Source organism: Squalius cephalus, assembly GCF_949319135.1.
Source record: "Squalius cephalus genome assembly, chromosome: 21".
Lineage (NCBI taxonomy): Eukaryota > Metazoa > Chordata > Actinopteri > Cypriniformes > Leuciscidae > Squalius > Squalius cephalus.
This window is the reverse complement of record NC_137142.1, coordinates 13,216,421-13,231,200: the sequence shown is the minus strand read 5'-3', so window position 1 is coordinate 13,231,200 and position 14,780 is coordinate 13,216,421. Positions and strand designations below refer to the sequence as shown.

At 37.1% G+C, this 14,780-nt stretch overlaps 1 protein-coding gene across 1 annotated transcript; it reads right to left on the bottom strand.

Moving 5' to 3' along the window:
- Positions 1-535: 535 nt before the first annotated feature.
- On the bottom strand, positions 536-13,814 carry pyroxd2 (pyridine nucleotide-disulphide oxidoreductase domain 2). Its single transcript, XM_079855956.1, has 16 exons — positions 13,627-13,814; positions 12,748-12,767; positions 12,548-12,641; positions 12,230-12,303; positions 10,506-10,661; positions 10,233-10,386; positions 10,023-10,084; positions 8,552-8,649; positions 8,316-8,457; positions 8,058-8,192; positions 5,930-6,002; positions 4,383-4,539; positions 4,002-4,156; positions 2,158-2,264; positions 1,850-1,970; positions 536-1,687 (listed from the first exon to the last, which is right to left on the bottom strand). The coding sequence occupies exons 1-16, from the start codon at positions 13,742-13,744 to the stop codon at positions 1,617-1,619; spliced, it is 1,737 nt and encodes a 578-aa protein (XP_079712082.1). The 5' UTR covers positions 13,745-13,814; the 3' UTR covers positions 536-1,616.
- Positions 13,815-14,780: the final 966 nt, after the last annotated feature.

The window sequence follows — 14,780 nt, the reverse complement described above, 5'->3', positions numbered from 1 at the left end:
TACTATGTAATGCGGTCACATGTATATTTTTGTTGAGTAATTTACTACGGCTTCGAACTCGGCTCAACCAATCAGAATCAAGGACCGGAACTACCCGTTTCATAAGATTAACAGGACCATACACACATTTAGTAAGCATAACCACAAATATAAACTCAAAGTGGTGGGCACTGGGATATTAAAGTGGCATGCTATGTCGTAGGCAGAACAATAAATAAGTGGCAGTAACAAATATGATAAAGTAAAAAAAGTATTAAGAATAGTAAGTAGTCCTGAGTACGAATACTGAGGTAGAAGTCTCAGTGTCTGAAGCGGCAGTAAAAAGTGTCTGTAAAGTGTTGCAGAGTTAAATTAATAAATACAGAAGGTGGCAGTGAGTGACAAATACAATAAATAGTAAAAAAGTATTAACACTTTGGCATAAAACTGGATATTTCCATCATAGGTTAAGGACAAAATCTAGTCCAGGCCTTCTTTTTCAGTTTCACTCGGATATAGCCAACATCACAATAGGAAAGAAGACACCATTGCATCTTGCATTTCATGCTGACTTTAATCCAGTTACCATACAAATAAAAATAAAAACATTTTTAAATTCACTCTGTTGTAGATTTTGGCAAATCAATCAAACAAGATTAAGAGATGTTAATGGCTGAACTTTAAATCACACTTGAAATTACTTTTGTGCTATGTGGTCTGTTATTTACTGCAAATTTTGGCATGTTTACTGAATGGATTTTCTGGATTTTCAAGCATTCAGGACATTTGCATACTGTGTGTAGTTTACATACTACTGTATATACTGTAGAAATAGGAAGAGTTGTACTCAGGTTAGAAAGTTAACGAACATAGCCTTAAATTAGTATTTGTTTTTCTAATAGAGTCTTGCCTGTGTGCTGTGATGTACATTGAGAAATGACATGCATTAAAGAAATCATTTTATATTATTTTATGTAATTAATTAATTTGAGATGAAGTCTGCAGTCCTGCATCATTGGCTTCACAGAGCAGAATTGCAAAAATTAAGAATTTAGAGGAAAACAATAAAGCTTCAAAGACCTTTTACTTTCATAGCACCAAATTAGTTTATTATAACTGACTACATGATCTCAAATTTCACCAAAAAAAAAAAAAAAAAAAAAAAATAGATGGAATAGGGTAACATTTTGGGAGTGTTTCAAAAACTGTGCAAGACAGAAAAAATATTACACAATGTCAACAACACTTAAAGGGATAGTTCACCCAAAAATGAAAAGTCTGTCATCATTTACTCCCCCTTAAGTTGTTCCAAACCTGTATGAGTTTCCTCCTCCTGCTGCACTAAAAAGGAGAGATTTTGAAGAATGTTGGTAACCAGACAATTGAAGGCACCCATTGACTTATCAATGGGTCAATGGGTGCCGTCAACTGTCTGGTTACCAACATTCTCTAAAATATGTGTTATTTTGTGTTCAACAGAAGAAAGAAACTCATACAGGTTTGAAACAACATGAGGGTGAGTAAATGATGACAGACTTTACATAAATTGGGTAGTCTATCCCTTTACTATTTGTCTTCATCTCTCTTTTCATTGAAATATCCCATTGGAAAGGTACATTCCCTATCGAAGGCCGAGATCACAGTCGCTTGAAATCTGCCAGAACATTGAGAGCTGAATTCCAGCCGGCTGCCCCCATAACACCTCCACCTGAATGAGACAAGCTCAGATAAATGCTGGAGAACACAGGGGAGGTCATTCATGTCAAGCTCAACATTTACCTGACCTGGTTTTATGATACGTGATATCACACTGATAACATTTCTAAACCCAATACGTACTGTTTAAGCTTTTATTTATTCAGGCACAGACCTGGATGGCTGCCACTGCCACATAAGTACAATCCTTTGACGGGTGAGCGGTAGTCTGCGACAGTGGGCAAAGGTCTCGCCAGGTAAAGCTGATCCAAAGACATTGAGCCATGAAATATATTCTGTTGCATAAAAAATACATGTAATTAATGTTTTGAATGATATGACAAGCACATTTACAACAATTAACTGACATTTTGAGACAATATTATATATTAGATTATGTAATAAAAAAACAAAAAAAAAACTATACATTTATAAAAAGTCCATGTCAATTTCTATTAAATGAATTAAATGATATGTTCATACCCCTCCAGTGAGACCAAAGACCCTCTCAAGATCAGGAGGGGTCAGGATGTCTTTGCCCACTATTGACTTTTTAAATCCAGGTGCGTAACGTTCAACCCAGTCGAATGCTGTGAAACGGGAAACAAAGAACCTATTACAACAAAGATCGTATTACTTCAAGGCATGTGATATCTCAGTGGTAGCACAAACTGTGTCACTGGGTTTAAAAAGTAGGTAGCTCATGCCCGCCTATCAGAGTGGGAATGTTGGGGCGGTCTTTAAAATGCAGAAAATATCACATACGAATCTAGGCAAGAAACCCTGTTCTTGTATTATAAATTTTAGATTATACATTTCTGAAAGATCATGTGATTTTACTGTATTTTTACTCTGTTTTTGATTGTATAAATGCATGCTTGGTGAGCATGAGACTTCTTTCAAAAACAGTAAAAATAATAATTTATTATAATCTTTTGACCGGTAGTGTATATATTACAGTGTTGGGGTTAACACATTACAAGTAACTTCATTTTATGTAATCAGATTACTTTTTTTGATGTAACAAGTAAAGTAATGCACTTTACTTTTCAGTTTAATTAAAATGCTTAAAAAATGTTTACTGCTGATTTAAAATTCCCTCTTTTCTCCATAATATAGTCACTTATACATGCGCACTGGCAACAGACAAAAAGTACAAAAGTAACAAAACACATGACTTTCAACTTTCAATAAAAAGAGTTGTACAGTATGTAATATAACCCGTAATGTTAAAGTCTCCCTGTAGTCAATCATTTGTCTTTGATCACCAAAAGGACATATTTAAAAGTTTTTTCCTTGAAAAAAAATCTTCATGCCTTAAAATAGCTTGAATGTAACTCTACACCCTTGCCTAATTTAGTATATGTGGTCCTATGAATATGCATATCAGCCACGTCTCCACTCACTCGCACCAGCACAGAGATCCACTCGTTGATGATCACACGTTGACGTGATTGGTTACAAGGTAGTTTGACGTCAGAAACACCAGCGGTTTCAAACTGCATTTACTTACAGGTGTGAGTCTTGAAATGTCCTGTTCAAACCGCAACTTATAGTGTCTTGAATACTGTCTGTATGAATGTGCAACGTGAGTCAAGCCTGTATTCTATGAACTATAGCGACATTGACCAAATATCAAAGATGGCGACGTCCATAAGAAAAGTCTTATTACTGTTGATACGACAAGAGTCCAATCAAGCCGCGAGTTCATCCATTAAATGACCATTAACCAATAGCAGCTTTTATATCTGGGTGGAGAGCAAAGCATATGAGTCGCACTTAGAACACAAAACTACACGTGAAATCCACACGTACCAGATGTGGGCCGGATCTGGGCTCTATGTTGCTATCTGGGCAGTCTGCGTGACATCATTAGATTTAGGTGACATCATCACAGGTTTGCGACAATACGGTTTCGGAAAACAGTCGTGACAAGCTAGTGTATTTCTTTAATGAATAACGATGCATCGCACTTTGGAAGTTAAGCAGCAAGTTAAGTCGCTGTGCGGAAAACGCAACTCTGTATGACAGACAACTAGTTTAAAATGTACGGGTGTGAATTTGGTGTGCAGTTATCACTCGTATATAACTGAAGTGTAAACATTAAGGACTTAAATACAGGATTGACAACTGTATTCTGCAGCTGTGTGAACGTGGACTAAATAACGTAATTAGTTACTTTTTTAGCGCAATACTGTACCATATTACTTTAAAAGCAACTTTCTCCAACACTGTATGTAAGACATCCAAGACATTTTACATACATAATCCTTATTATGCCTGTGCCAGCAAATGGTACACAAGAATGCAAATAAGGTACTAGGTACTTGTGTCAGCAAATCTCTCCCTGTCCTCGTCGGTCCAAGAGCGGCGACCCTCCATCAAATATGGCGTAAACTGGATGAAGAGAGACGCCACATGACAGCCGGGGGGCGCTAGAGTCGGATCTAGCACTGAGGGAATGGTCATTTCTATCATAGGCCTAAACAAAAACACCAGAAGATGAATCAGGATATAAAGTAAATTGCTGTGGTTTGGTGCAATGACTGGAAAACCATCACCATAAACCCCAAACCCAGAGCAACAGATTTGCTGTCTGTGAAACCCTGGTCATGACTTGCAAATTCACATATCCTGACGCCTTCATGTGTGTGTAATGTGCAAATATTAGTTTTTCCATTATATGCAGCACTGCAGGTTTTGCTGACCTGGAGGATGGGTGTCCCTGCTGGCCCTCCATGTAGGCCTCCTCCAGAACCTCCACACTCTCACAGTTCAGGTGGATTGAACACTGATGATGTGGACCTGGTTTTCCATCCGCACTGTTCGGAGCAGCCAAGAAATTAGGCAGCTTGTCCAAAGCCACTGTGCATTTGCAAAAACGGAGATCAGATAATCCCAATCAACAATTTCTTGTAAGGAATCGACAGCTTTTGCAAGGCAGCACTGTTTATATTCCTAAAATATTTGTTCTACATATCAAACAGCAACTTAATTAGACCCAAATGCTTAACATACAAGTATGTAATTTCTGCCAGAGGCGTTTAGTTTTTTTTATAAACTTTGTCCCCAGGTTTCACAGACAAGTCTTAAAAGCCCACTAAAGTGCTTTATAATGCGCAGCTTTGTATGATGCGTTGACGTAATTTCCACTGAAACAGGAAACTAAGGCGGGACATATTGAATGGCTCCTCCCCCTTTTCAAATAGCCAATAGTGTTTAGTTTACCTCACAGACTGCAAGTCGTACTTGACAATACCATGGAAGCGAATCTGAGCACTGATGATACATTGGATTCAATAGTAGAGGTGTGAATAAATTCTAGCCATTTAATTTTTATCCAACGTTCAGTTGGAAAACGGAATAAAACTCAAGCGTTTGAGCAACCGAACACACATCTCCAACCCATATTGCTCTGTGACGTGTCAACGGTATTATAGCATAGGGGGCGGGACACTTTAGATTCTAGAGAGCGTTTGATTGGACAGAAGATGTTATGAGAAGCTAAAGTCTGCGGTGATGTCATAAACATCCGTGATCCATTTTAGCGGAAGTGAGAGACTGTATGTTGAATGCTTATATGTCCTAAATGCGAATTTTGTCATCGTTTTGGAACACACCATCTTATTCATAACCGTAAGGCTAACATATTCATACTAAAAGCTAAAAAACTTACATTTTGATTTCAGGAGGCCTTTAAACCTAGTCCCAGACTAAAATGCATTATTGAGTTGTTTTAACTGAAAGCAATTTGTTGTTTTCAACAATTCCATTGTTTTGTCTCAAGATTCACATCAGTAATGTTTTTTTTCTAAGGCATGTTTTTGAACTCAACTAAGCTTAATCTAAGCCCTGTCTGTGAAACCAGGCCTATACTTTTTATTATAATACTATAATTATAATTAGTATAAATTATTGAATTATTCGTTAATTATGAATTCATATATATTTAAATTAATAATTGGAATTAAGAATGATTTAATTAATAATTATTTAAATTAAATTAGTGACTGAATATTCACCATTTAAATTAAACGACAATGAATTCCAGCTGGTATTCTTTCATGCTTCTATTGCATAATGAATTATCTTTGATCTTGTCTTGTTTGCTTGCTGAGTGTCAAGATAACGATAAAGCTTCCTGTATTTACAAAGAACCAACACTCTTCTTTTGCTGCCTTGCAAACATGTTTTTTAATGAGAAAATGCACATTTAGTTCAATGAAATGAGTCGTTAAATTATATGTAATCATACCGTTTATCTTGGTAACAGGAGAGGTGTAGTCGATCTGATCTACGGCTCTGATGAATGCCTCTGGCAGGACACCCTTTACCAGGACAACCACAAACATCAATTATTCAGAATTGTCATTAAGATTTAAGTAAAACGGTTGTTAATTTTTCCACATTATTATTAATATTATTTTTACATTGGATTAATAAAAATTAGGTTCAATGGGATTCTTAATTTTTGCCTATATACTGTATATATATATATATATATATATACACTCACCTAAAGGATTATTAGGAACACCATACTAATACTGTGTTTGACCCCCTTTAGCCTTCAGAACTGCCTTAATTCTACGTGGCATTGATTCAACAAGGTGCTGAAAGCATTCTTTAGAAATGTTGGCCCATATTGATAGGATAGCATCTTGCAGTTGATGGAGATTTGTGGGATGCACATCCAGGGCACGAAGCTCCCGTTCCACCACATCCCAAAGATGCTCTATTGGGTTGAGATCTGGTGACTGTGGGGGGCCATTTTAGTACAGTGAACTCATTGTCATGTTCAAGAAACCAATTTGAAATGATTCGAGCTTTGTGACATGGTGCATTATCCTGCTGGAAGTAGCCATCAGAGGATGGGTACATGGTGGTCATAAAGGGATGGACATGGTCAGAAACAATGCTCAGGTAGGCCGTGGCATTTAAACGATGCCCAATTGGCACTAAGGGGCCTAAAGTGTGCCAAGAAAACATCCCCAACACCATTACACCACCACCACCAGCCTGCACAGTGGTAACAAGGCATGATGGATCCATGTTCTCATTCTGTTTACGCCAAATTCTGACTCTACCATCTGAATGTCTCAACAGAAATCGAGACTCATCAGACCAGGCAACATTTTTCCAGTCTTCAACTGTCCAATTTTGGTGAGCTTGTGCAAATTGTAGCCTCTTTTTCCTATTTGTAGTGGAGATGAGTGGTACCCGGTGGGGTCTTCTGCTGTTGTAGCCCATCCGCCTCAAGGTTGTGCATGTTGTGGCTTTACAAATGCTTTGCTGCATACCTCGGTTGTAACGAGTGATTATTTCAGTCAAAGTTGCTCTTCTATCAGCTTGAATCAGTCGGCCCATTCTCCTCTGACCTCTAGCATCAACAAGGCATTTTCGCCCACAGGACTGCCGCATACTGGATGTTTTTCCCTTTTCACACCATTCTTTGTAAACCCTAGAAATGGTTGTGCGTGAAAATCCCAGTAACTGAGCAGATTGTGAAATACTCAGACCGGCCCGTCTGGCACCAACAACCATGCCACGCTCAAAATTGCTTAAATCACCTTTCTTTCCCATTCTGACATTCAGTTTGGAGTTCAGGAGATTGTCTTGACCAGGACCACACCCCTAAATGCATTGAAGCAACTGCCATGTGATTGGTTGATTAGATAATTGCATTAATGAGAAATTTAACAGGTGTTCCTAATAATCCTTTAGGTGAGTGTATATATACACATATTTCTACTGTAAACCGAACTAACACTCGCATGTGGACAGTCCAGTCAAATCACATTTATTTATATAGCGCTTTTTACAGTACAGATTGTTTCAAAGCAGCTTTACAGAGATAACAGGAACATAATGCATTTCCAGAAGAAAATAGCATCACAGTCCAGCTTAAGTAAGTTCAGTGATGTTTCATTTTTGTTTTAAAAAAAGTTATTAATTTAGTTAATTTATATACATATAGCCACTCTGGAGTAAACCGTGATGTCATCGTCCAGCTCAGTTCAGTTCTTGTATAATAGTGTCAAAGCAGGCAGATCAATAATATTATAATATAATTGAATGTCCCCAACTAAGCAAGCAAAGCCAATGGCAACAAAGGTGTAAACTGGTGGAGTGTTGTCAGTTAAAGAATAAGGTCACTCCTTGAGTAAACAGATAAAGTGACTCTTGCTCAAGGCAACAACAGAAGTTGACAGAATGGGATGACAGTAACTGTGGAAGGAATGACCTAGAAATTTCTATAATCATGAGGTCATCATGACCATATCTAAATGCACTGATGTAAAAACAAATGCTCTTCATTACTTTTAAACATTTAAAAATGAGCAGAACTGGCATGATCTCGGGACATACCATCAGGGCTGTACCTGTGGGGTGAGCTGTTTGAAGGTGACGTAGGGAGTGGCGTTGGACAGAACCACTTTACTGCGGACTTCAGTTCCATCTGTCAGCACAACACCCTTGGCAGAACCACCCTGACCGATAAGGACTCGTTCAACATCCTACAGGCCCCAAGAAAGGCGACAGATTAATATCCGTGGGACAACCGGTTGCTTTGAATCAATATGGTTTGCACGAAAACAATGGCTCAAGAAAACGGTCACACCTTCTTCCTGAATGCTTACTCTGTTTGTAAAAATATCTGCTCCGAGAGATCGGGCGGAGCGGGCGATTGATTGAGACACCCCACCCATTCCTCCCTCCACGTAACCCCAGGCACCTTTCTCTTTCTCCAGCTCACCCATCACATGGTGCAGCAGGACATAGCTACAAGATTAAGCACAGTTTATCATACAGTATCCACAACGTCAATTACAGGATATTCAGTTCAAACACAGAAATGTCAAACTATCCTCCTCACCCACTTCCAGGATTATTTGGGCTCGTGTTTGCGCCAATCACAGAGTCAGTGGCTAGTGTGGCTATCAACGGCTCTGATTCAAACCAGCGATTGAGCACCTACAGACAAAAAAAACTCAAATTTCAACAATACTGTGTGCATTTCAGGAAACATCCTCGAACTTTAACTTATTTATCAGGCAATGCTCAAAATAAATGATGCATATTTTGATCTGTATTTTTTTTAAATGTATTTTCAGATCAAACTTTTGAATATACAATACTTGTCAAAAGTTTGGAATATAATAATGGAATATAATAATTTCTAGTACTTTTTAAAAAGTTTCTTATGCTCACCAATAAACACAATAAATAAACACACACACACACACACACAAATATATATATATATATATATATATATATATATATATATATATATATATATATATATATATATACAGTATATATGTGTGTGTGTGTGTGTGTGTGTGTGTGTGTGTGTGTGTGTGTGTGTGTGTGTGTGTGTGTGTGTGTGTGTGTGTTTATTAATTGTGTTTATTTATATATATAAATATAGTAAAAAATTAGCCTAGAAATCTAGATGCACCCTAGCGGCAGCAAAATGTATTTTGCAGCCAGGGTAGTCTAGCAACTCTCCGTTGACTTTCGGAGCTGTAAAAAACTAAATTGGGTCAGGCCAATCACATCGTGTATAGAGTAGGCGGGGCGGGCTTAACATAATGACGACAGAGTTGCGACGGTTCCCTGCAACTTGAAAACAAAGAATGACGGCTGCTGGAGAACAGTCTTTCGAATCGGCTTTGGTCGCGACTCTAGAGGACTTGGAGTTAAGTTTTTCTTTGAGAAAAGAGCAAAGAACGGCACTTAAGTCATTCTTAAAAAAGGAAGATGTGTTCGTAGTTTTGCCGGCCAGATTCAAAAGTTGAATCTATCAACTAACGTAAGCTCCGCTGTTGGGAAAACGCTCTGGTTGGTTGAAGCGCTCCTATTGCGTGCAGAGGGAATTTGAAAGACAGCCGTTTATCCCGCCCCTCGGATTGAGCCGTGTCTATGGAGCTTGCCAGGCTAGTAAAAAATCTTAATATTGTGAAATATTATTACAATTTAAGTTAGTCTGCATCCATCGGTAATCAGCAGCCATTAATCCAATACAGTGACAGACATATTTTAACCTGAGCACAATCCCAACAATCTGAGGACAACAGACCTGATTTCAAGATATTGATATGAGCAAATGTAAATGTACACTGCTTGACCACTAGGGGACACAGTCCTTAAATTTCACAGAGACACTCAGACCACTGTTAGTTTTACTTTTTGTTTGGCTTACTTTGTGTCAAATTTCTAAGAGAAAAATAATCACATAATTGTTTTTGGATTGACATAGGGTCTGGTACTTATTCAGTCAAATATATTCAAAAATGTCATGTATTTCTTTTCTGTCAATGTCAGGAGGAGGCATAACCCACCTTCATAACTGGAGCTGTAACAAGTTCATAGAAATCTGGTATATTCTTTCCCAACTTCAACCCTTTAAACACAGAAGCACATGGATTTCACCTTATTGCTTCAGTTTTATGCCCTAGTTTTACAAGACTTGCTGACTTATTTCAGCAGCAGCAGAACAGTTGTGGAAAATCTGGTTTATTGTCTGTTATATAACCATGAAGCATCATTACCAGACTTCACCAAAGGTTTCAAGCTCCCCAGGGCAGATATTCTCTTTCTCAAAGAGCCTTGAGTCAGTCCTGGAATGTCAACGGGTGGAGCATCTAAAAGAGGGTGGATGGCACAGGCCAGTGTTTCCAAATAGGTTAAAAACTCAGGATAGACCTTTAATGATAGGACAGAGAAAAAAAAACATATAAAATTCATATTGCTTTTTACTGTCACATGCAAGTTCATGAAGGTGCTCTTGCTAAAATCTAAGTCCTCTTGACATTGACATAAACCTTGGCATCTTTCTCTGAGAATTTGCCAATCTCTTTCTGGGTCATTGCCATGTCAGCTCCAAGCAGTAAAGACCGTGGTGGCCGCCCTCCTACGCCCTCCTCCAGCATCGGGGTAAATGAATAGGGGTCCCTCATGTACACCTTCAGGCCGTGATTCTGCACAGAATGACACACTGCTGTCATCTTAGATTAAAAAGAAAAAAGCAATTAATCAAAAAATAAGTGTGCTATTATTAAGGCGGGATACGTGTAAGGTTAGGGACAGGTTTGGTGGAACGGGAAGGCTTAAGGGAAGACTCAACAGTGTAATTATAGATGTAATTACAGAAATTTATTACAGCTGTAATGACATGCAGGTGTTTTTTTAAAAGTAAGTACAATGTAAAATATGTACACAATAAGTGCAATGTATCAAATGATTAATTTAAATGATAGTGCATCTTTAAAGACACCTCATATAAAGCAGAACATTTGTTTCTTCCCCTTTTGAAAAAGAAGTGTGCTTATTGTATTGAATGTGCACTTGTAGTGTGCTTTAAATCTTAAAAGTATATTATTTAAAAAAAACTGTTCTTGCAGATAATGAAATAAAAGGCCACAATTTTAAGGTGTCTTTGTTACACTGTAATTATACATTTAAGTACTGAGTAATATTAAGTAACTACACGTACTTACCATAGGGTTATAGTAATTGCATGTAGCGTGTAACAATGACACTGTAAAATAAAGTGTTACCCAATTTTTTGACTGTTTCTTAACTCACTTAAGTTTTACTTTTAAAGTACATTTTAAATCATTGTTTTAATAATATTTTATCATTCTTTAAGTACGCTTATTTTGATGTGTTGGCAAACATAATAAACTAAATTTGAGTATAATTTGAACAGTAGTGTGTTATTTGATGTTACATTTAAAGATAATATATTTTCGTCATTACAAATGTGTAATTACAAATGCATTTAATTACAAGTTTCAATAGAAATAACATTAAAGTATATTTTAGTTTACCATTATTTTTTGTCAGTATATTCAAAAGTACAATAAAATCATATTTCAAAGAAACCAGGAGAAATTATGAAATTACATAAAGATTTACTTAAAGTCAGCATAAAACCGAAGTTGTGATAGTCTCAATTTCCCTATTGTGACGTATGTCCGAGTGAAGCTGCTTCTCGAACAAGCGGGACTTGATTTTGTCCTTTGGAAATTGATTGGATGGTTGTGGTTTGCTATTGCTGTGATGTCATGTGAGTGACAGGTTGCCACGCCCTTACGCCAGTAAACACATCATCACAGAAGAGAAGAGAAGTCACTGCAAGGGTAGCGGAAGTTATTTTGATTAAAGATTACCAGAGCACATGCATTAAAAAAATTACAATAATGATGTTCACAGATAAATCATTTATAGTAAATACTGCAATATTCCATAAAGAAACAAGAATTGTCCATTTGGATTTCATGGAGACTTTAAGTCCAACTTAAGTATGTCAAAGAAAAGCACACTTAAGTTCATCTAATTGCAATATTTACAATTAAAACATTACATTCAGTTCACATTTAAGTTTAATCTTTTAAAGTATGCTATATTATTTTCGTAATAAGTAGGCTACTCCATTTAAAAGTATGCTAAAGTGTACTTCTTTTTCACAAGGTTTGACAGGTCTGTCTAAAGCGCTACACTAGAGATAGTCAAAAAAGGAAGAAGAGAATGGGGCATGTAACACCTTGAGCTCCAGGTCCTGGTAGATGTGTGGACGCAGCAAACTGAGCAGATACGAGGCCCTGGAAAAGTGGAACCCTGAACATAAAAATAAACAGCCCATTACAGTCATGCACACTAGTGATCCAAAGCAGACACTCTTTTTAATATTTCTTTAGGGTCAATCATCAACTTAAACCTAAAATTCTTAGACCACATACTGTATGAGTTCTGAGTTTGTAATTACTGATGAAAACAAAAGTGTTTTGAGAACCAGAACTTGGCCACCAGTCTGTAAGGGATTCAGGCAACCTTGGTCTGGGTGATAAACCAAAACTCACACCTGGAACAATCTCTTCAGATACGGCTGCTCCTCCAAGGACATGTCTGCGCTCCAGGACTGCTGTTTTCAGCCCTCCCTTCTGCAGATATGCTGACTGGGCAAATTACAACAGAACTTTTCTTGAGATGAAACTGTTGTGCAATCATTAGTCAGCAACATATGTTGAGAACATAGCCTATCTAGTGTAGGCCTATACTTACAGCGATAAGGCCATTGTGACCTGAAAAGAAAGAAAAGGGTTTTCAGGCTGTTCAAAAGAGTCTAAATTCTACAATCTTTTAACTATCTGTTGAATAACTGGTTTTGATGTAGGCTATTGAATGCTTGCAAGTTTTGCATTTGAGACAATAGATTCCGTATAGCTATAGTGCAACACCTCATGAATGCGGCATTATTTTCTCCTGAAACATGATGATTGTGAAAGAGTGTGAGTGTGGTTCAAAGTATGCAGGAGTTTGAGAGTATAAAAAGTAGTACACTGCATGTTTTAATTTACAGTATGCAAACTTGTATTCCTGCAGGGGGAGCATGGGGGCTCAGCAAAGCGAATTACATATTAAATCACATTCAAATCTTTGGACGTTTTTGGTCTCACTGGGGACGTTTGTAAATAGAAACCCTTAATCGTTTAAAAAATATCGATCGCAAAGATTAGCATATGGAATACACATTTAAATTCCCTCAAGTTTCTATGAAATTATTTTAACAAAAACAATCCTCACGACTCAAACACGACTGTGATTGGCCCATTCCGAGGAGCGATGAGAAAAGTAACAGGTCCCACGTGACTATACTTCCATAACAGACTGAATAATAATTTATAGTCATTAGTCAATAAATAGTAAATTTATAATAATTTAGCCAACGACACTGGATAATGTAAAAAAAAAAAAAAGAAAAAAAAAGAAACACTATGAGGAGTTCACATAAAATAATAATTATTTACAACCATGTTATGACCAATTGGAGAAAACGCACGGGCAGTAAGCCCCGCCCACGCAAGCACTCAATTTCGTGCACATTGCCATGCTACATTTTTATTGTGTTTCTTTAGTCCGTGCATTAATGTCATAGCATACCTGCGCCGATAACAATCGCGTCATATTGAGGTTTAAGGGCAGTGCAGCTGTGGTTACCGCGCCGTGACACTGAAATAAACCCTCTGTGCGCGCGACATGCCCCGACAGCCGCAGCCATGATGAGTCCTGACAGCCCTCAAACCCGAACCCAAAAGCTTTAGCTTAAACTCCTCAACTCCTCCCCTCAACACTGTATATTGGGGGAAAACTCTTATGGAAAACTCCCAAGTCCAAGGTGTTGTTCTCCTTTTCTGAGAACATCCCGCCCCCACATGTAAAACAATTCTCAACAATCAGAGGCTAAAGATCATGGGGCCCACGCTAAGGCATCTGTGGAAAAGCAGGGTAAAAATGTAAAAATAAATAAATTACATAAATAAATAACATTAAATTAAATCATATTAAATTATTAATATATTTTTTCACGGTAAATTGGGTCTTTATGCATAAAAATATATACGCTATTGGCCTATTTTTACATTTTAGCATGTAAAAATACAAGGATTATCACTTCACATTTGGAGATGATGCTATTAGGCATACTAAAAAACAATATAATACATAATACATACCATGCACCATGTATGTTTTTTGAACCAGGTCTGTCATTCACATTCAAGTTTGGTGGTGACCTCACTTTAGTAGCCTATAGCAAGGTTATAAAAAAAAAAAGGTTGCTGCCTTAAATTTTTAAGTACAATCAACTTGGATGTTTAAGTCATTTCAACTTAAATTACTGACTTAAAAATTTGTTGAATCTAGTATAACTTAAAAAAAAAGTAGCAAATTGCTTAACTTATTTTGATGAGTTAAAGCAATGTAAAAAACACATGTTGTCATAACTTATTGATCATATAATTTCTTACAGTGTAGCCTACATAATAACTTTTTTCCAAGAAAAACATGCAGTCCTTGCATTGATTCTGCTGTAAAGCATTTCTTTTGCTGGCAGTCACTTTTATTACTGTTTTCCAGTGACTCAAATTATTCAGAGGTCTGAAAATGTGCAGAATATAGCATTTTTGCATTTACTAATACCATAGACTAAGTGAAGTGAAAAAGTCAGTTGGATTCATTGTAAAATCGCCAATCTCTCAGCTTGGTAAATCGTTATTCATTGTTAACTGCAGTTTTGCGTGTCTGGATAACTATTC